The 23,248-nt window shown below is 37.6% G+C and overlaps 1 protein-coding gene across 2 annotated transcripts; it reads left to right on the top strand.

Annotated features, from left to right (window-relative positions):
- The first annotated feature begins 10,297 nt into the window (after positions 1-10,297).
- LOC104964506 (anoctamin-9) lies at positions 10,298-22,754 on the top strand. Of its 2 annotated transcripts, none has more exons than XM_010793308.1 (24): positions 10,298-10,694; positions 11,530-11,604; positions 11,734-11,844; positions 11,928-12,064; positions 12,315-12,364; positions 12,458-12,516; positions 13,260-13,339; positions 14,800-14,934; positions 15,487-15,580; positions 15,659-15,719; positions 16,729-16,811; positions 16,911-17,015; positions 17,521-17,685; positions 17,766-17,802; positions 18,929-19,040; positions 19,203-19,260; positions 19,379-19,476; positions 19,559-19,755; positions 19,863-20,015; positions 20,285-20,432; positions 20,519-20,641; positions 20,737-20,830; positions 21,275-21,387; positions 22,206-22,754. In XM_010793308.1, exons 1-24 carry the CDS (start codon positions 10,674-10,676, stop codon positions 22,240-22,242), a joined length of 2,346 nt encoding a protein of 781 aa, XP_010791610.1. In that variant the 5' UTR covers positions 10,298-10,673; the 3' UTR covers positions 22,243-22,754. The 2 variants fall into 2 exon arrangements, with proteins under 2 accessions (XP_010791610.1, XP_010791612.1); XM_010793310.1 differs by lacking the exon at positions 22,206-22,754 and adding an exon at positions 21,816-22,177.
- The last annotated feature ends 494 nt before the right edge of the window (positions 22,755-23,248 follow it).

Genomic DNA, 23,248 nt, shown 5'->3' with positions numbered 1-23,248 from the left:
ATGCAGAGACTGTGACACTACTCGTCCCAGTCCTTTGCCCTAGAACTGTGTTCATTGTGTGGTTCTTCACACTCACAATGGTACACGACTACTTTCTACCACATCCACTTTTCTGTCCAAACTTGTGTTTTATGTGCTATACTCTCAAGAGAATAAATACAGCAGACTATAATGCATTAACCTCAAGGGCAGCACATTTTTTGAAACACACTTTTATTGCTTACTGTGCTTTATTTTTCAAATGGGGCAAATTTGTAGGTGTTTCTCTCATAATTTCTTAAATAAGAAACATCCCCCTTTTGCACAGTATTCACTGCATAGTAGAAGATTAGAGTCATGTGATACTCTTCAGTCAGATGCTCTGAATTTCTCTTTTTAAAACGTAAGTATTGTTTTTACTCACCAGCTAATTCCAATCAGTTTGACTTTAGCAGTCTGGTGTTAGGCATCCCTCAGAGAAATGAACAGAGTTTCAGTGGGCTTTATAGACTCAGACCAGCAACAGGTGCCAAAAAGTAAAAAGTAGAAGAGATGAGTGAATTCATTTCAACATATCAAAGAAATGTGATTAGGATCAATTAGCTATGTGAGTTGTCATTGTACACATTCTTCCCGATCACTGTTTTTAAACCTGTTTGGGATATTCCAGACATTACCACTATATACGACCATTATTGAAATACCACCTTATCTTTGAAATATGCAGTTGTATTCACTTTTTTCAATTTGGAGTAATTTTGGTTTGCGCTTTTTTTGACTGCCAAATCTCCACAAACTGCATGTCATATTGTCATGAATAGAAATGAGTGTCCTCATGTGTTACAGATTTCCTGTTTCTGTAATAATTCAGAAACCATTTATTGAAGATGTAATATATCTTCTTATTGTGATCGGAGCCTATTTTAAATCTCAATAATTGGTCCAGAGTCAGTGAATCATTTGTGTGGAATTTACATGTTTACTCTCAACTTGTTTCCCAGAAGATTAATGAGGATTATCCATAATGTGGCATGTTTCCTACCTCTCCAGGTCTTATTTGTTACTGTTCTTCCTTCTTTTACCTTTTTAATCATCTTTCGTATTAATCATTTACTTGCTTGCATATTTTCTTTGATTTGTTCCCCCCCTTTTCAGTCAACTCCTTCTCCTCTTCTTTCAAAGAGCCTTTCTTTCCAGTGGATAAGCATTATGCAGAAAATGCCCTAGTACTGTGCGTAAAGCTACTGCAGGATAGAAAACCACTCGAGCGAGGATGAATGCCTTTGAAGAAATAAGATATTTTTTCTGTTTATCTCTCACTGTTTTTCATTCAGACGTCCCAGCCCTGACCAACATCAGTCAGTGGGATTTACATTACATAACAAGGCATAACATTGAACCGCTCATTCATGCTCAACTTCTCATTTCCATTTGTCTCACTAGAATAAATATATGATTTTGTGGAAAGACTGGAAAGGTATTTCATGACTCACTTGCTGTAATTAGATTGTTAGCACCCACCTACATCACAACTTTCTTATAATTAACTTTTAGACCTGATAAAGTTTTTAGAACTAGTTTCACACATTGTCAAGAGTTTTCCTCTTCCAGCGTACAATACTCAATTAACAGAAATACTCAGTTTTGTTTTGGTGAGGTGTGTCGTTGTTAACCACCAATCAGGTTGCCAGCAAGTCTCTTGTTTTCCCTACATTTGTCTGACAACTTTGACGTCAGCACTTACTCAGAGTAATTCACGAATCTCGCTGTCTCACTTTCTTGGCATCTTTGTTTATCATTACCCTTTTCCTCAACCTTCAATATTCTTTCTTCCTGTTTTGTGCACATGGTATATAAACATCTTCAGAAAACTAATATCTTTATTCCCACTTGGGCTCAATGGGTTAATACACAGACGATGGGCTAGGAAGCTACCAAGGTAAAGTCAGTTGGCTATACCTTCCACATGATTTCAACATCTGTGCTGACAAACAGCTCCAACAGGTTGTGTCTATATAACCTCAGGGTTTCAGTGCATGTATAAAAGGTAGGGATGTAACGATATATCGCGATATCGCGGTAAATAAATGACTCAATACCGTCGTGAGACTGACAAAATCTACCGCGATAAAAAAAAAAAATGTTTTAAATATTTTTTCTTTTAATAATATATTTTTTTTTCATACCTTTATTCAACCAGATGGTCCCATTGAGATCATCGATCTCTTTTTCAAGGGAGACCTGTCCAACATGGCAGCAAGTTACAACATGAACATAAAACAACAGATAACACAAAAGGACATCGTATTTACAGGGCTACATGTACATACCTAGAGACAGTGACAAGTACCAACAGTATATTTATATCTCGCCCTGTCAATAAGCCTCACCTTCTTGGCAACAACTGTATTGTTTTTGAAGTGGTGGAGAGACAATGCACAGTTTGACCCACTGCTGTCACCCATGGCCAAAGCATATCTCTCTGTCCCAGCAACATCAGTACCAAGCAAGAGAGTTTTTTCCACAGCAGGGGATATTGTAAACGCCCAAACANGGAGTCCCAGCAGCTTCGGGGACTTCCGGCCGGGGATTTTGGGCGGCAGTATACGCCGTGAAGTTGTTTGCGGCCTGCCAGTAAACCCAAAGCAGAAGAAGAACAAGTGACGTCAGCGGCTTCACCTCCAGGGACTTATTCCGGTGTGAACGCGATCTGTACTTAGTTCATCAGAACTAAAGAGTTCTGATGAACTAAGTTCTCATGAACCTTTGTGGGAAAAGTACTGCGGTGTGAAAGCGCCTCTTGTGTCTCAATGAGATTTTACACCTGTATAAATAAAGGCTAAATATATATATATTTAAAACAACATAATGACATGGGTACAATTTACAAACGTATTCACAAAGACAGGTACCAGGAGTATCAAATATCATTTCATCCAGCTGTGCTTTAAAATGATGCAGGGGAACCAAAATTCTCCTTTTCAAAATGTTTTGCAGAGTGCCAGAGGAGCTGCGCACATAAAAGTTTTAGTGCCTAAAACAGTCCTAGCACTTTGTACAAAACACATCCTGTGATCTTAGGCAACAGCTACTTGCGACTCTCTGTGAAATCAGTGAGCAGATGTAAGGTGGTAGTTTACCCAGCATGGCTTTATAAATGAACATGTACCAAAGACTGAGTCTTTGAACAGTAAGTGATGGCAGACTTCCCTGCATGGCATACAGGGTACAGTGATGAGTAAGTGCTTTAAGGTTTGTAACAAATCTCTGCGCATTGTGATAGGCGGCATCTTACTTGATCAGGTATAATGGGCATTCATATATATATATATCAAATCACCATAGTCCAGCACAGGTAAAAAGGTCACAGAGACTAGCCTTTTCCTAGCCTCAAGTGAGAAACAGGACTTGTTTCTGAAAAAGAAACCTAGCTTCACCCTTAGCTTTCTAAGCAGATTATTGACCTGAGGTTTAAAAGAGAGACAATCATCAAGCCAGATACCAAGGTATTTAACAGGTAACCACTTCAAGTACTTTTCCTTGCGTAGTAACAATATCCAAAGTTGTCTCCGGTGTCTTTTTGGCTTTTGAAAATAGCATTACCTTAGTTTTATCCACATTTAAAAGAAGCTTAAACTCAGAGAGCTGCGTCTGAATAATATTAAAAATAGCCTGTAATTTAACAACAGCCTCCTTAATGGATGGACTTACACAATACATTACGGTATCATCAGCATAAAAATGTAAAGTTGCTTCCTCCACATTTTGACCTAAACTGTTGATAGATGGAGAATAAAAGTGGACCTAAAACAGAACCTTGTGGTACACCATTTGCAATGTTTAACCACTCAGAAGTGAGCCCATAAAAATGGACACATTGGGACCTTTCAGAGAGTAGTTCACAAACCACCCAGCCAGCCTCTGCTTCAGGATTTGATGATCGACAGTATTGAAAGCTTTGGAAATATCAATAAACAGAGCTGCACAACTCTGCTTTTTGTCTAAGATGTTAGCAATATCATTCACCATTTTCATTGTCGCAGTGATGGTGCTATGTTGCTTTCTGAAACCTGATACTTAAAAACACCTTTACCTGCTCACTCACTAAGCTTTAAAGAACCTTGGCCAGAACTGACAGTTTAGAGATGGGCCTATAATTATTTAATAAAGTAGCCGCCCCACCTTTTAGTAGAGGAAGGACATAAGCTGACTTCCATATTTTTGGAATTGTGTTCGTGCTGAGGGAGAGGTTAAAAAGAGAAGTAAGAGGTGGTGCTAAGGTTCTACGTTGACCGGGCCAGCCGTTTTTTTAGGATCTAACTTTGTTAACGCTTCATGAATGACTTCAATAGAAAAAGGAGAAAAACTGAAAGGGTTTCCAAACCACGTTTTTCAGAGTCACAGACTGTGGTGTTCACAGTAGCAGAGTTAGAAACAGAATCAAACAGAACCACAGGACACAAAATGCTCATTAAAACAATTTAACATAGTGGCTGTCCGATATAGTGCCAGATGCTGGTAAGGCAAGGAGGTAGCTCATTGCGGATTTCACCGGTGGATAACGATTTTATGGATTTCCAAAAATGTTTTGGATTATTCAGGTTCTTTGTGGTAACTGACAGATAATACTTAGACTTAGCACTTTTGATTTGTGATGTGAAGCTATTTCTTAGCTGCCTAAAACGAAGCCATTCTACTTCTAAGCCTGATTTCCTAGCCTTTGCCCAGGCCTTGTTTCTCTCATGTAGGAGACTAGATAATTCAGCAGAAAACCAAGGATTTTCACGTCCCTTCAATCTAAATGTACGCAGGGGTGCATGTCTATCAATAATTTCCATAAAACCAAGATATAAATAAGACCATGCAGTTTCAACATCAGCAAACAGATCGATTTTACCCCAATCAAAGCCAAACAGATCATTTACAAAACCCTGCTCCACAAAATGTATTGTGTCTCTCTTAATTATAATGCGAGGTTTACCCTTTGGGCTTTGTGTCCCTAATTGTGGCTACAACACAGTGGTCACTCACATCATTAGCAAATACTCCCACAGATGGGTATTTGTGGGGAACATTAGTTCAAATTAGATCAATTAAGGAGGATTTATTAGGACACACTGCACGGTATCATCAGCATAAAAATGTAAAGTCTCTTCATCCACATTTTGACTAAAGCTGTTGATATAGATCGAGAATAAAAGTGGACCTAAAACAGACACCATTTGTAATGTTTAACCACTCAGAAGTGAGCCCATCAAAATTAACACATTGGGACCTTTCAGATAGCTCACAAACCTCCCCACTGCATGTCTGGATATGCCAATGCTGGCCAGCCTCTGCTTCAAGATATGATGATCGACGGTATTGAAAGCTTTGGAAAGATCAATAAACAGAGCTGCACAACTCTGCTTTTTGTCTAAGATAAGCAATATCATTAACCACTTTCATTGTCGCAGTGATGGTACTATGTTGCTTTCTGAAACCTGACTGATGTTTACATAGGATGTCATTTTTACATAAAAACTCCTTTACCTGTTCACTCACTAGGCTTTCAAGAACCTTGGCCAGAACTGATCATTTAGAGATGAGCCTATAATTATTTAATAAAGTAGCCTCCCCACTTTTTACTAGAGGAAGGACATAAGCTGACTTCCATATTTGGAATTGTGTTCATGCTGAGGGAGAGGTTAAAAAGAGAAGTAAGAGGTGCATGGTGCAATAAAATCTGCAGCTATCTATAAGAAGAAAGGTTCTACGTTGTCTGGACCAGCCGTTTTTTTAGGATCTAACTTCGTTAACGCTTCATGAACGACTTTAATCGAAAAATGAGAAAAACTGAAAGGGTTTTCCAAACCACGTTTTTCAGAGTCACAGACTGTGGTGTTCACAGTAGCAGAGTTAAATCAAACAGAGAGCCACAGGACACAAAATGCACATTAAAACAATTTAATATATATTGGCCCTGTCCGATATAGTGCCAGATGCTGTGGTAAGGCACGGATGTAGCTCATTACGGATTTCACCGGTGGATAACGATTTTATGGCTTTCCAAAATGTTCTAGGATTATTCAGGTTCTTTGTGGTAACTGACAGATAATACTTAGGCTTAGCACTTTTGATTTGTGATATGAAGCTATTTCTTAGCTGCCTAAAACGCAGCCATTCTACCTCTGAGCCTGATTGCCTAGCCTTTGCCCAGGCCTTGTTTCTCTCATGTAGGAGACTAGACAATTCAGCAGAAAACCAAGGATTGTCTCGTCCCTTCACTCTAAATGTACGCAGGGGTGCATGTCTATCAATAATTTCCATAAAACCAAGATAAAAATAAGACCATGCAGTTTCAACATCATCACACAGATCGATTTGTCCCCAATCAAAACTAAACAGATCATGTACAAAACCCTGCTCCACAAAATGTTTTGTGTCTCTCTTAATGATAATGCGAGGTTTACCCTTTTGGACCTTTGTGTCCCTAATTGTTGCTACAACACAGTGATCACTCAAATCATTAGCAAATACTCCCACAGATGAGTATTTATAGGGAACATTAGTTAAAATGAGATCAATTAAGGAGGATTTATTTGGGGACTTAATGTTAGGGCGAGTAGGGCTGTCTATAATCTGAGTAACATTTAAAGAGATACAAAGGTTTTTAAAATCCTCTGACACTGTAGTTTACCAGTCCCAGTCAGCACTATTTCCTTGTAGTCAAGTTGAGATAAAAGTGTTGCCAATGAAGACAAGGAGTCCTTGACAGCTGAGGGGGGTCTGAAACAGCCCACCACCATGACCTGTTGACCCTTTGCCACTTCGATATTTAAGGCTAAAAATTCTAGTTTACTAATTGATTTGGAAACCAATGTGGTTACACTAAACTTATTCTTCACATAAATGGCAACGCCATCACCTTTATTAAGTCGGTCGGTACGATATACACTGTAACTATTTAAGGATATGTCAGAGACCAAAATAGATTTATTTAGCCACCTCTCTGATAAAACAATGACATCGGCGTCAGTCGAGCTTGCCAAAATGCGGACAAAATCTAGTTTAGGTAAAAGACTGCGCACATTTAAGTGGATGAATCCCAACCCAGACCTAGATTTAAAATCAGCAGGAGTAGCGATCTGACTACTACTACTACTACTACTACTACTGGGCGGACCAGGGTTAGGTTGTACATTTCCTGATAGCAATAATAACAAGAAAACCAAGTCCAATAACTCCTTCACAACTACATTAGCCTATCAAGCCTTTCCAAGACCTAACACAGAAATGAGGCCATTATATATCGTAGCTTTAATTGAAGAGTAGACCCTCAGTGAGTATTTTAGGCTATAATTGTCAAGGTAAACATTATTTACATATGACACTGTTTGCTAGGACTGTGTTCAAGGGCTGTGGATTCTAGTGACTCTTTCAGCAATCACTCGGATGTTTAGTTTAGGGTTTTGTTCTGTATTGTTTAAAGCAGCGCAGTGTTTGGATTATCTTCCCAGTCGTTCACCTCGTCTGTCTGTTTGTTTCCTCTATAAGAAGGAGTTCAGGAAAGGGTCCATCAGCAGCTTTTCCCTGCTCCTCCCATCCACCACCCCTCTACCCTGTACTTCCACTCCAGGCAAATGTAGCCGCAGCGGCCCCCTCTGTCGCTTTTCAAGTGGTTTACACAGTCCTGTGCTGCTGTAATTATGTTATCCTCCACTGTGGGGTGTGGCTGAGTACAGAAATACAGCTGCTTATTTTCCTGACCACTTTTTCTTCAGCCTCACATCACCTCTCCTCCTTGACATGTGGTTCTTCCTGGGTGTGCACGGCTTTCCAAGGTTTCCAAGACTAATGGTGAAACTTGTCTTTAATAACAAGGCACGAAGGGCCACCCGTTTGACATGTTAGTCTTTCTTTTTTCTGTCAAAGAGAAGGGATGGGAAACATAAATAGGTTCACGGGACAGTACTGGGAATCACTTGGAGGACATTCAAAGGAAAACTTGCACAAGTACATAATCATAAACTACACAAACAAATCAAGTTTGCCCTACTGTATACAGAAGACTCATACTGTAAAGCATAATTTAGAGCAGAAACATTTTGTTATGATATGTTTTAGAAATATATAAATGAACAGCTACATTCGAACAGCAAACCTTACAAGTAATTTTACTAGTAGTAAAGTCTGAAGTAGCTTTACATTAAAGTAGTTTGGTTTCATTTTGGTTTGGTTACTGAAGTGTAACACATATTCTAATGTATAAAATTATGTAAAAAAAAGTACATTTACTAAAAATAACCATTTTGGGGTAGCCTACTTGTAGGGCTATGCTACTTTCTTTCTACTTCTCCACTACATTTAAGATTCAAATATTCTACTTTTTACTTTACAAAATGTGTCTGATAACTTTAGTAACTGCCAGATTCCCAATATCAACACACAATATAATCAACAAATAAATCATAATATACAGTAATACTCGTAAATTAGCCTCAGGGTCACTAGCTTCAACAACTACACAAACAAATCTCCTTTGACTGTAACGGAGGTGGTCTGAGTATGTGTCGTTTGTATAGATATTTATTTTTTGCACTGCATATTAGGTTGAGCACACAGCAAGGCCCTTTAACTTGTTTTACACTGAAAAATAATGGCCCTAATATAATAATTAGACAAGCAAGTGTTGCATTTAAAAAACATTATTGTGAGGTATGTCTTCAGGCGATCTAAACTCGTGTGGATAGATGCCAGGTGTTGGGATCGGACGCGCCATCTGTACAACATAATTATATGGTAGGCCTACGTGATTAGTGCCAATTTCTTTTTGTGGCTCAATCTAGGCATTGATAAACAACATAGGTGTTTTCAATGGAGTTGGGTCCGTTTTTGTAATGATGTAGATGTATTGAACAGTGTATCATGTTCCAAACACTTACCTGTACTCTCCTAGCTGTCTCAAAACTCGGGTGTGCGATTAAAAGAGTCCCCGAGAATTCAACACCTCCTTATGGTTCCGGGAGGGCTACACCAAGTGAGTAGGGGGTGGTGAATATGTTAAATATATGTTTGGTAAATAAACAGCTTAATAGTGTATGTTTTGTGATGTCATGTCCGTTATGTTTGACTTTTTTTTCGGTAATTAATGTAAAACGGGTCTCACAGACTGTAAATGCCTCACTGTAGCACCCCTGTGTTTTTGGTAGCGCCTAAGGGTGGGCTGTATAAAATGCTGCTTTTTGTACCGGCAGCAGGGCTTGCTGCATAAGATGACTTGTACATTTAGGTGAATGGTTGTTAATAACACATTTGGGGTTTACTGTTTATCCTGCATCATTACTTATGGTCTGGACTGCTCCCAATGTCAGTCTAAGAGGGACATTCTGCAAACTGAGTACTCTTACTTTTGATACTTTAAGAAAACCCTATATTGCTGCTAATACTTTGGTACTTCTACGCAATTGTTATGAGTTTCACAGGCTGTTGGCAGTCAATAAAATCTCATCCAAGCTCTTAGTCTTAACCAATGATTTTCACCAGGATCCATCAATACATTACCGTTTCAATTACAAAACAAATGTCATTTTCAATACCCCCATGAATTTGTAATGCAAGTATCTTATAACTGAATTAATGAAGTAATTCATTTGTATTTTTACCAAAATATTTGAAGAGAAAATAATTTCCGTTATTATTGCTTTTTCTATTTAATAAACATATTATTATCGAAATTCTGGTGTTTTTTATTGGAAAGTTTTTATTTATTTCAATAAATGTCATGTGAGCTTGTGACTCCAAACAAAGGCAGCTTGTATTACAACTCTAGGGGTTATGACACACCTCTTATTATTGGATTTTAGTGCTTATTTTTTATAAATATTATATGAAATCAAATTTTCGGGGCGGGTCTCATTTCACTTCATACACATGGTTTGTGACCCATTGACTCCAAATCCATACCTGATAATAAAACAACACTGGACAAGTAGGAAACACCTTTTTTAAATTAGATTTCAGTGCTTAGCCTTTTTCAATATTGAACATGTTGTGAAAATTCATATTCTGCATTGATTTGGAGTCACTGGGTAACATAATGTACATAACAATACAATATAATATAAAAAACTGATGAAAAAAAACACACAGTAAACACTAACTTGACTGGGGTGGTGAACCTGTGTCTGGAAGCTTCAGACACAGGCAGTGATTTACTTTAACAGCCTGTTAAACTCACTGCTTCCACCTAGTGGTGACTATATGGTATTGTTGCATCAGTGAGGAGGAGGAAACCAAAATATTTAATTCCATTGCACCTGACAAACCACATCGAGATTATCTTTGTGTCTACTCTGCAGCATCTGGAACATACAGTACACCTGTCACGCAGTCACTCAGTCAGTCAGTCGGTATGTTTGTTTGTTGACCGCACTGTTGAACCTGAGAAAAAAAGGTGGTGGCGATAAATACAAATGCAGTGACACCAGCAACAGGTAGAGTCGCTTTTACATTCCTTAGCTAGGAGGAATACAACAACACGTTTGTTCATAGAGGAAGTACGGAAGTAGACGACTGCCTGTTCAAGAGCACTCATGTAACGTTATAGTTGAGCATATCGGTGAGCTCACAGAAAGCCTCCGGGATCATTGAATGGGCACTGGAGATTTTTTTTGAATCCGGAAAGTCGCATCTGCATTCAGAGACTAGTCATCATGCGCGGCCACAGGAGGCAGGTAGGTGATCCCATTCACATACACTAACATTATATCGATACATTATAGAGCTGTTCTGAATCCAGATTCTTCTTCAAGCTTCATGTTTAACATAGGCCTGATGTTTACCCAAACCTGCACTTGTCAGACTGAATACAACAGAGGCTCAATCCAGTGCTGTATAAGAGCCACCCTTAAGAATATATAATATGAATTAGCAGTGTATGTTCTTCCATTAGTATCATACTTTTCAGATTGTATTTATATTTATGCCACACCTTCACTGTACGTGTAAGTGAATAGCATGGATAGGCATGAAGGTTAGAGTATGACAACATGCCATGCTCTTTGTTCAATTATGTGATATTAACCCTCTACTCTGTCAGTACACTATAGTGAGTCAGGATCACCACAGTGGCATTCACTGACACATCTCTATGTCATAGTTAAACTGGATTCTTTTGGAATGATGACTTCTGAAATGATCACACTTAATCATCTCGTAATAGAATCATTATGTGTCAATCATTAGAGCTGTAAGCATTAGTCGACCGAAAAATAATGGTCAAAACAAGACATTTAAAGACACATTTCCCTGTTGTGGGACTACTAAGGTTTTATCTTATGTTATCACCTTGGATTTTGAGTCATTGGGAGGGACATTTTTCACTTTTATCATACATGTTATAGACCTTCAAGAAAAAAAAGTTGCTATATAATAAAACACAATCCTCAGTTGTAGCCCTGTCACTCATGTCTTATATAACATTTACAAGAACAATTAGTTTTTATTCATGATGTGTGGAATTTCATATTTGTATCTCTTTGTATTATTTTTCAATTTTTTGTTATACAGCCCAGTATTGATCTACTGGAATTAATGGGTGTGGTGAAAGAGAATGGCAATGATCAGCCGTCAATCCCTCCTGTGGTAAGAAATGATTGTGTCCACTTTAAAAACATACAAACTACTGTAGTACTGGCCACCTTAATTCACAGATTAAGATCGATCCCTATAATGTCAGAAAGTCTGACTTTCCATATTATTTTTGTCACACAGCAAACGCCTCTATCATACGATTACGTCCTGGTTGCCAAAACAAATGATCACCAGGACAGGAAGCAAATTGAATACATTGAGGAACTGAAAAAAAAAAAATTAAAAGTGACCGTAAGTCTTTTGAAATAAACAAAAACGTTGAATGAAATGAAAAGTTACACAACTCTTTAATTTGTTTTGTCTTTATTCGTTAGAAAATTATAGATGATGATCTCGTCTTCTATGGGATCCAAGCGCCTAAAGAAATGTTCGAGAGGTACAGATATCTGCTCAAAGTGTCTGATGCTTGTAACTGGAGCTCGGATCAGAACATTGTACCACTAAGCACCAGGTAAAACAATTTGTATTTTTAAACAATCACAGATGCTATTTGAACTATCTGTCACAGTTTACCCGCTACATAACACAATATTCCTTTTCAAAATTTGGACATGAATGAATGTGATATTCTGAATACCCTCTAAGCCCTGCTTCTCTTAACCATTACTAAGAATCAAAATGTCAAATACTTAATTGAATTAAATTAATTAAGATTTGTTGTTGCAAATCAGCCTCATAAGCAATACTTATCTTTGTTTCAGGATAAGGATTGTCCACTTCATCTTGAATCACACCCCTATACGTTCAGGAGGTGAGAACAGTAGCTTGATTTCCAATCCTCTTAGAGTACCTGGCACCTAATCTTGTTGTTCATGTTATTCTTGTCACCTGTTATTCTCCTCAGAGAGTTTGCGGAATCTTATGAAGATGAAGGTTTTTGAAGCAAAGTTCTGCTTGCACGAGGTAAAAAAAGAATCCATTCCATTTAAACCTTGTTGTTGTTCAGCATCTATGATGTATCACTATGGTTGCAATATTGTCACCATAACTGGCTTGATGAATGAATTATTACGAAGTCTTGGACAAGAACTGCAGATAAAACCGATTGTATAAATAAAGAAGTTGAATAAATCTTGAAACCCAGTATCTTTTCTCCGTCATCCACACACGATTAACATCTTTTATTTAGCTCCTCATTCTTAAGATAGTGAAACTATTATCTTCTGATAAATCTTTCCTCTTCATGTGACCACTAAAGTGTTATGCTTATATTAAAAAGCATCAGTAATTATGACATGAAACTTGGCAGTGTCCTTCCAAAACAATACTATGCTGCCAAACAACAATTTTTCACAGAGAAGCTAAGGGAGTCATATTATTGCAGTGAGTCATTCAATGCTGGGGCTATGTGGGAAAATGTGTGAACATACATTGACACATTTGCACATGTAAGCATGTACAAATGTGTCCTTGTGTGCTTTGCAACACCGTGGGAGGAGAAGAAGTTTCTACCAAATGTAATATCTAGGAGATTAAATGTAAATATATTTTGCCTTAAAATACAATGCCCATACATAATATGTAGCAGCATCAATTGTGTATTTGTTTTCATTGTAAGCTCAAGTTTTACTGTATGTTGTGTTTTTTTAAACATGTACAAAGCTCTTCCTTATGTTTTTGATTTTTCTTTTTACTCTTGCTTTCAGAAAAAGAAGCAGAGAGAGCTGAAAGAGAACTGGGCTCGATGGACAGCCTGTCTCCAAGGGCAACCCATCACTGCTGTCAGGTTTGGACTGCAACACAACAGCCTGTTCATAATCCTGTTTTTCTTTTCCTTTTTTCTTCAGTTGTGGTTATTCAATTTCACCTCACTGTGAAGTGGGTTCGGCTTTTAGAAAGACAACAGCATGCATGTCGACCCCCACGCATGATGCAGGAATTGTTTGGAAGCTTTGTTCGAAAATCATGCTCAGTAATTACTGCTGTTGCCTTTAGTTTCAGTTGTTTACTTAGTCCAAACACAATGCAAACATACATCAAGTCTCCAATTTCATGTAGAAAGTTGATTGGATATGTGTAAGCTTTATGTAAATATGTAAGCTGTGATATTACTGCACTCAGATTTCAGAAACCATAAAGACAAGATGTGCTGAACATCATCACTCGACCTTTAGGCAAAATCATACAAGTACTTGTTGTTTTCGAACAATAATCTTCCTCTTTTAAAAACCAGGAGGCTGAAGTAAAATGAAAAGATAATTCATGTTGTAAAGTGTAACATTATATTATCATTGATAAAATATAACATTATAAACTGTACATACAAAAGAAAATGTACATTTCTTAAAAAATGGCAACATTGTGGGGAGGTACACACAAACTACTACCATATATTATTCTTCTGATTGGTTTTGACGACTAAATGAAACTATGGATACTGTCTTTCAGTGCACGATCCTTTTTGGAATTAATTATGACTTGGCAGAACAGCACAGAAACTATCTCAACAAATTCATTAGTGTCTCACTAACATTTAAAGAGCAGCAGCACTTAAACAGATAACAAAAACTGGCTAAAACCAGAGGAGACAAACTACGCCAACAGAAGGACATATTTCATGCAGCTATACAAATGAAGGTCTAGCTGAACTAATGTTAGATAGAAGAGGATACAGAAAACAAATAGTATACAAAAACAAAAATCTGTATAATATAACATGCAGAGTTATACAGTAGCTAGCTATTATACAAAATGTTGACACCCTTTTTCTTCTTTTATGAGATTTTTCTACTGTAAGGGAGCACAATTCATCAAATGTGTTTCATATACTTTCTGTATAATTTGTTAATATTGATTTAGTACCACATTGTGTTTTTAAATGTATGTCTTAAACAGCAAGAAATGTAAAGAAACAAAAATGCAAGGCTTTATCTTAAATGTAAGACAGCTACTGTTTTCTTTTTTGCTATTTAAATCTCCCAGGCTCCTCCAACTATACAATTCAATAAACTTAAGACATACATTGCAATAGATACAATGGTGCAAGTGAAATACAGGAATAAGAAAAAATATGTGCATACAAAAAAGAATGTAAAATACATATGTAATTATGATTATCCCGTGATGGACATATTATACACATTGTGTATGATATTAACATTCTTTGTCATTTTCTCCGTGTGTGTGTGTGTGTGTGTGTGTGTGTGTGTGTGTGTGTGTGTGTGTGTGTGTGTGTTTTCATGTCAGGAACTACTTTGGGGAGAAGGTGGCCTTGTACTACCTGTGGCTGGGCTGGTACACTTTTCTGCTGATCCCGCCTGCTCTCATCGGGGTCATCGTCTTCCTTTATGGCCTCGCCTTCTTTAACAGCTCACCCCTCATGTAAGTTTCTCCACAATGCCACAGTGTCACAGCAGACTATTTCAGATGTAACAAATGAAGATAAGATAAGATAGAGCTTTATTGTCTACCTTAGGAGAAATTGGTCTTGGGCATCGAGATAATAAACATAAAACATTCAGGTCAATCAGTCATAGATACAGAACAGAGATCACATATACATGGCAAAGAAACAAACAAGAAGCATACAGGTACAGCACTTTCCCTATTGCACATATCGCTATTGCACATACATAATCAAATTGCACTTTCCCTATTGCATTCATACATAATCAAATATTGCACTTTCCCTATTGCACTATGCATAGTGTCCGTCAAATTGCACATATCCCTATTGTGTCCATACCTATTTACACATAATGCACTTTCCCTATTTAACCTTCTCGATTGCACATACTACACTGTAAACATTTCACCTCCCAACAACTCCTTACACAGCATAATCACAATTGTTCAGCCTGACTTGATTGACAGTGGAACAAAGGAAAACTTATACCTGTTCAATTTACAAATGAAGCGCTTGCTGTGTTGCAGAAAGGAGGTTTGTGAGGCTGACACAGTCATGTGTCCACTTTGTGACAAGAGATGCAAAGTGTGGCAGCTCTCCGACACCTGCACATACGCCAAGGTACATCAGTGCTTTTCATTAGACAGATGAGTGTTGTATTTGTCTGTTTGTGCTCACTGCTGGTCTGTCTGCCTACAGGTGAGCCTGCTGTTTGATAATAATGGCACAGTGCTCTTTGCAATGTTCATGGCAGTGTGGGGTGAGTTATTCAGTATGAAATAGTTATTCTTGTGATGAGGGAAATTGTCACATGTTTTTTGATGATGAGATCCCTGTTAAAGATAGATTAGAGTGAAGGCAGTATTAGACAGACACATAAAACAGAACTGTTCTCCCATTCTGTCATTTATTACTTAAACATGTTTGGCATTACTGTATTACATGTACAAGTTGGTCTGTTTTATATTTGGTATATCTAACTGTCTGAAAGCTTTAAGTTCACGGAGATATATACTGCCAACAAGATGCCCCAGAGAAAACCTACCGGCCCTGGCTTCTCACGTCTTAATCAGCCCAGGCCATCTGGCCGTGGGGGTGGTCAGGGGGTGGTCTATAAGAACATTTAAAAGCTCTTTCACTGAGTTTTTCAGTTCTTTTGCTTTTAGTTTCTCTGTGTTTTAGTGGGGTTTTAAAAATATGCTGTCTGTTATCAGACCTCTTCTAAAATGCATAATATGTAATAGAAAATAAGAATCCAGACAAAGTGACAGTGACATTATGGATTTGAAGTGAAGTTTATTAGAAGGGTATGATTAACTAGAACAAACACTAAAGTGACTTTTATGAGAGGACTTGTGTAAGGTAGGGTTAAGATAAAATCAGAGTAGTGCATAAATGGGCAGACAGAAATACATTAGAATTTTGAATTATGGTCTAAAATAGGGCTGGAGCTCAGATGATGCAATTTCCCGCCAAGTATTTCAGACCGCAAAAATCTGGATTGGTCCCAAATTGGCTTGCTGCTTTCTTGTTTTTTGAATAAGCCCTGTGTCAAATGCTATAACCAAAAGCAAATCAGTAATGTTAAGCCTTGAATGAAGGCATGTAGAAACTTTCATGCATTCATAAAAAGGTGAATGCAAAACTGTTACCAAATATCCCAAAAGTTGGAACAGGCATAACCCAGATACAAAAACTCTCCGTGTGCATTTCTCATGATGTAGTTCCTGTTGGCTTCATGATCTCATAACAATCCTTGATCTTTACAGCAACATTGTTTTTGGAGTTCTGGAAGAGACATCGAGCTTCCTATGTGTGTGAATGGAAAGTGTCAGATTGGTGTGAGGAGGAGGTATGATCACTTCACATGTTACATCCCATTTCAGTAATACCTGTTCAGTGCTCATTGGAATTATAACTGTGTATATTATTTTATTATATTTAACTGTAGGAGGAACTGATTCTGGAAATTGTGAACAATGCCAACTGTGAACCAAAACAATATAAGCACTCCTATCTGCGCAGCACTCTGGTTCTGATCTGTGTCACAGTAATGGTGGGTGACTTGTCATTTTTACAATTTGTTATATATGTTCTTCAAATGCTTCGTCATCTTTGGATCCCAGGTTAAAATAGGATTCAGTAAGGAGTAGGTTCAGTTTTTTGGTATTTAAGTGGGAATTCTTAATTATTCAGTCCTGGTTCATTTAGTAATGTCAATGAAAAGAATGGGATACTGCACTCAGGACTCAGGAGTGTCTTCGATGATATATGTGCGTCAGAATTGTGTGCAAGGTTTGCAATACACTATTTTTTCCAGAGAATGTCGCCACGGACACTGAATTTGTAATAATGCAAATATATCAATGTTGCAATATTTTCAGTGGGCCATAGGCTCAATCTCCATTGTGTTATCTCTTTTGGGGAAACATAGTGGCATATCAGACATGCATTTAAATTAAAAGCCTTTTGACTTGCTAATTTAAAAGTAGTTGAGGGTACTTGTTTGGATGCCCTCCAAAATATAGTGAAACAAATTAGTGTTTTTTGTGTTCCCTCAGATATTAGTGATCATTGGCCTGACACATGCCTTGGTGGTGTTCAGGGTGATCGCAGCGGTGCTCCTGGCTGAAGGATCATGGGAGTTCCTGAGCAACCACTCCAACAGCGGAGCAATGATGCTGGGGGCCGTCCTGCATTACCTCATCATCACCGTCATGACACGGGTGCGCAGGTCTCTAACTGTGTCTCTGTTTGACTTTTACTTATATTCTCTGTGGCTCTGACAATATTTATATATTTGCAGATCAACCGGATTGTTGCCATGAAGCTCTGTGAAATAGGTATGTTAACTGTACCGAATTAATTTTCCTTATACTACATTCCAAAGAGACGCTGATACACTAATATGACAAAGTTGAATGTTTGCGTTAAAAGTTTTTTTTTTTTATAAAATGATTTGATAATATAATGTGTTTCAGTAATTGAACATTTAAATGAGCAGTTATTTTAATGCAGGTGTCAGTGTATTGGGCAGTGAGAACTGGCCAACACATTTAGGAGGGCTGATGCTGCCAAGCATGTTATCGGACAGGAAGCAGGAGAGACACACTGATAACACACTGATAAGTAGTAATGCCTTGAACAACACAACACCTTTGCAACATAGATCATGTGGCCCAGATCCAATGTCCACACATAGACCTTTCTGCATGTTTTTTTCAGGGCTTAAGGCTGAGACTTTGGAAGGGCTTGAGGGCTTTGATGTTATTTATTGTTTACCCCGTTCTGCACACTTTCTCCCAATTTATTTTTTTCTTTATTCCCAAAACTCATTATATAGACGACTTTACATTTACAGAAAGCACAGTGTTACCTGAAGGCATTATACATCAGCATACATCAGCTCTATATTGGGCATTGGAACTGGGCCACCATGTACACTAATCAGGGCAAATAAACAGGAGTTTTAAAAACGTGTGATAGATCAGGTGATATTCAGAAATCGGAAACTCACTGAGAATAATTGAACTGAGGTGGAAGAGGAAGATAAGCATGAATTAACTTTTATCGAGGGTCTTTGTGTTTAAATCTAGTCTATTGGCCCTGTCATGTAGAGCCCCCAAAGAGTCTTGTTCGAAAACTAAAGGTTACCAAGATAAACCAAATTGGCTAAAACATCTCACGTTTGCTTTTGTAGGGAGCCAGTCGTGTTCAGATGGGTTTCTAAAAGCTTCCTGTAGAAATGGAAGTTTAAAAATAACAATATCTGAAGATTTGAACATTACAAATTAAATTGTAATATTGCTGAATATGCATCAACATAACATTATTTTTGAATAATACAATTTATATTAAGGCAAACTATATAATAGATGCAAAATGATATTCTCGTTTGTGAGATTGTGCCATCCATTGGCCATCTTTTGAACTGCATGGACACTGACATGAGTTTGTTTGTATTTTTAGAGGAAACAAGATCATTTGCAGCCACAGAGAAGAGTTTCACCGTCAAGATGTTCACCTTCCAGTTCTTCACCTATTTCTCCTCCCTGTTCTACGTCGCTTTTTTTCTCGGCAGGTAAGAACTAGTGAATTGAATTAGGCCTGTACAATAATTGAGTATTCACATTTTGGAACTTTTGATGTTACCCTTAAGGACCCCTGAATATTGTCCTTTTGAAAGAAACTCATATCTATATATATTTATAACAATAATGTGTTTTTGTTACACACACAAAAGGATAAATGGCCATCCTGGTAGTTATGTGCGAATTTCAGGAAAATGGAGGCTCGAGGAGGTTAGTATCAAAACTCTTTATCCCATTCAGAAAAACATGATTTTTAAGTAATAGTTGATATTTAACATTTGAATGTTGTTCATTATTGTTGTCCTATCACTTCTTCTCTCCTGTGCAGTGTCATCCCAGTGGATGTCTAACAGATCTGTTTATCCAAATGGCTATTATAATGGTCCTTAAACAAACCATCAGCAATGTCTTTGAGTTCACTGGCCCGTAAGTATAAATCTGATTTTAGATTATTTACTGTATAAAACTGTATTATTCACCCTTCTCAACTAGCTGTGTCTCTGTTCAGCTGGTTCTGCAGGTGGTTTAAGAAAAGGAGAACCAAGAAGCTGCAGAGGAAATGTGCCCACTGCTACCTGAAGGATGATTCAGAGGTCAACCATGGAGCGGAGCTGTGTGAAAACTGCAAGCTTCGAGACTGGCTCAGCAACTACCGCCTCAACGACGTGGACTCCTTCAGCCTGTTCCATGAGTTCCTGGAGATGGGTATATACTGTAGTATGCATACAATTTTAACAACCAAAAAAACAGGACCCATTGGACAAATGCTAGACTGGTTTTCGTTGATGATATTCTTCTCTGCCTTTCCTTAGTGATCCAGTTCAGCTTTACCACCATATTTGTGGCAGCGTTTCCTCTCGCCCCTCTGCTCGCCCTCATTAACAACATCATTGAGATCCGCCTGGACGCCATTAAAATGGTCACTCTGGAGCGCAGGCTGGTCCCCAAGAAAACCAACGATATTGGTGAGCAGCACTTTCAAACTGGAAGTGTAAATGTTGTAGGCGTGTTAGGTGTTTTGTAGGTTGTAAACATTGTTTCAACTTTAGATGTGCTAGAAAGATCATTTTAAAATGCTTTCTGTTCAGTGTCCGTGGCTCTTAAGCTTCGCATAGCTTATCGGGGTGTCCCATTTCACACTTGTCTTATTATTTGTACTTATTTGTGAATAAAATGAATTCAATCGAAATATAATAGATTACATTTTCATCACATCAACTTTTTCTTCCCTCAGGTGTGTGGATAGACGTGTTGGAGGCTATTGGTGTCTTAGCGGTCATTGCTAACGGGCTAGTCATCGGCGTGTCATCAGATTTCATCCCTCGATTGGTTTATCGTTACCGCTACGGCCCATGTGCTAACGGCACAGAAGCAGATATTGAGTAAGAGTACTTCCAGAAAAAAATGTATTCTGTCAACTCATGCGACACACTTTAAATATATTCTCTCTATATTCGTTTTTTTCCAGCTGCATGTCCGGATACATCAACAACACTCTCTCCGTTGCACATTTAGATGATCTAAACTTACGCAATGAGTTTTCGGCCAGTCAGATGATCACTAATAGTGGCCTGAATGTAACTTCTTGCAGGTTTGTTATTCTTATATCTTTGTTGTTCTTATATAAAATCTCCCTTTTTCTTTGGATATAAAAGCCTGCTTTTCTTGTCTACTTCTCTCAACCAGTTATAAAGACTACAGGAGCAATGAGGACTACAATCTAACCCCACAGTTTTGGTTAATTTTAGCTGTGCGTTTCGCTTTTGTCATCCTGTTTGAGGTGAGATTTAACCATAACCAAAAACCCTAACCTCATCTTCCTACTTTGATTTCTTTGAGCAGTTTTTCTGTACAGTAGAAGCAACCAATAGAATACACACAAAGTCATCCCAGCACACTGTGAATTTATTTTGATTGACAGTAAAGATCTAGGCCAGGGCTGCCCAAAGTGGTCCCTTGGAGAGGCAGAGACAGTGACAGACAAAAAGGGAACTTGGCATTCTTGTACCACTTTGCATCATAATGATACAAAACAATACAAAAGGTGGTTGCTTTTGGCTCGTGGCCCATTATAAAGTCTCAGCTTTGACACTCGAAGAAAAACATCTTAAGGAAACCATTATCTAGGCAATAACTAAATCCAGGTGTATTATCTTTAATGAAACCACATATTCATTGAGCGGAAAGAAGATAACATTCCTAAAAACGTAATCTCTGTTTTCAGCACGTTGTCGTCATATGCAAGTTCATTGCAGCATGGTTTGTGCCGAGTGCTCCCTTGCAGGTGAAGAATGAACGACTCTTTGATAAACTCAACAGACTGAAAGAGGAACTCAGGTGAGTCTTAAGCAATGTGAAGTTACACTGTAAAAAAATAGATATAAAGAATATTACATGAGCCTTTTAGGATTTTGTTTAAATATTCTCAACCTTTTTCTGTGGTGCCCTACCTACGCATTCACCAATCATAAACTTGATCCCTATTTGAGATGATACTGATCTTATTACGCTGGTTGGGTTGTTCCATGACGTAACACATCATAACCAGTTTTAACACACAAGAGACACAAGTTGCTCCCGCTTCATTTGCAATAATCGCAGGAGAAGAAAAAGGCTTTTTTGTATTTTGAATTTGCCTTTTGTGTATTGTGGATTAGCATCTCCACTGTACTTATTAAGCTGAAAAAAGTCTATCTATTTATGTAGCTAAAATGAATCAGATTAAATCAATCAGGCTCACAAATGTTTTTCATGTTTTTCAACAGACATTCCAACTTGTGGGAACCTGTGCATTAAAACATTTCTACCTGACACTTGAAACTTTTACCACCACATAAGCACTTGCATGTAACAGTGTTACGTCATACTAAAAATAAATTGAGTGCAGTGCGATAGATATTCTTACAGCCAGCATTACTCTACATTAATGCGTCATAAGAGGTATACATTGACATATAATATTCCACTCAAATGTAATGGTTTATAATTTAACTGAACCCTAATATCCCAAATGATTACTTTAGTTATTTTGTAACTCTAATAATGTGTGCATTATATACTACTATTAGACATTTTTAAAGATTTGCTTTCCAGTGTTGTGACCACAATTATTTTGTGCTGCTGCAACTCACCAACCCTTGTTTTATTTCTCACAGTTCATTTCAAGCTCGACTTCGTTCAGACCACCCTTAAAGGTTACACATTTTCTCTGAGGACATGAGCACAGTGTTGCAATTAAAGTGTCCAGGCTGTCACAGAATTGAGTCAGCGCCGAAGGCATTAATCATCTCTCTGAAGAGTTCAGAATGTTAAGTGCTGCCTATCTGGATCCTCATCTCTGAAATGGATTTTGAAGACAGACTCATTTTTCTTGGATCAAACCATTGGACAGTGTATGATGATGAGATTGTTCTTATTGGATTGTATGAATGCACTGATAGCTTGCTGTTGGATCTCTTTATTTGTGAGACGCATGTGAGTGTTTTTAGGAAAAGCCTAATAATAATTTATATTGCTACGGCACATAAAGTACCGATTATGTGTTACATTGTTGCCTTATATTTTAAACAAGCGATGTGATGATTGCCTTTACTGCAGACAAATAATGGTGGTGTCTTTTGTGAAGCAGACACAAGAATGTTTTTGCATTATAATATTTTATATTATTGAATAAAAGAGGAAACCTTTGGCCTCATATTCTGTAATGTCTATCTATTTTTCAGCAAGATTCAAGTGTAAATACAGTATTATTTCCGTGATAGTTACAATCATGACAGGGTTGTCTTTGTGTCACGCCAAGGTTTCTTTTAAGGGCGGATAGTAAGCCTTAGTTTCAATATCACACGATACAACCACCAACTAAAAATGCAGTTTGACCATCAAATACATGGATCAATTGTGAAAATGTTTTAGTTTATCACCTTACGACTACTATAAAATCTCACAAGTTGTAACCTTATTAATGGTAAACAGAAATATTACTAATGCCTCTTGAGTATGTTATAACCAATAATAATGACATAATTTGGGTTGCCAGATTGACCCCAAATAATAATATTTTATAATAATATGGGAGCCAATCTTCATAATGAGTCATTTTGAATTGTTACTCCTCTGAGAAACTTTGCTGATAAATCTATAGTTTTCTTTAAAACAAAGTTTAAATTCAGGGCTTTAACATGTAATGAAGAATGTTCAG

The sequence above is a fragment of the Notothenia coriiceps genome, unplaced genomic scaffold (assembly GCF_000735185.1).
Source record: "Notothenia coriiceps isolate Sejong01 unplaced genomic scaffold, NC01 NC01_scaffold00037244, whole genome shotgun sequence".
Lineage (NCBI taxonomy): Eukaryota > Metazoa > Chordata > Actinopteri > Perciformes > Nototheniidae > Notothenia > Notothenia coriiceps.
The sequence above is the reverse complement of the archived record's forward strand: the minus strand, read 5'-3'. Positions and strand labels throughout refer to the sequence as shown.

What these genes read in the sequence shown, in the direction of transcription:
- LOC104964506 (XM_010793308.1), top strand. Translation starts at nt 10,674, where the DNA reads ATGCGCGGCCACAGGAGGCAG. An exon ending in CACCCCTATACGTTCAGGAG is followed by an intron (nt 12,365 to 12,457) that starts GTGAGAACAGTA and finishes TATTCTCCTCAG; the next exon opens with AGAGTTTGCGGAATCTTATG. An exon ending in TTTAACAGCTCACCCCTCAT is followed by an intron (nt 14,935 to 15,486) that starts GTAAGTTTCTCC and finishes GCTGTGTTGCAG; the next exon opens with AAAGGAGGTTTGTGAGGCTG.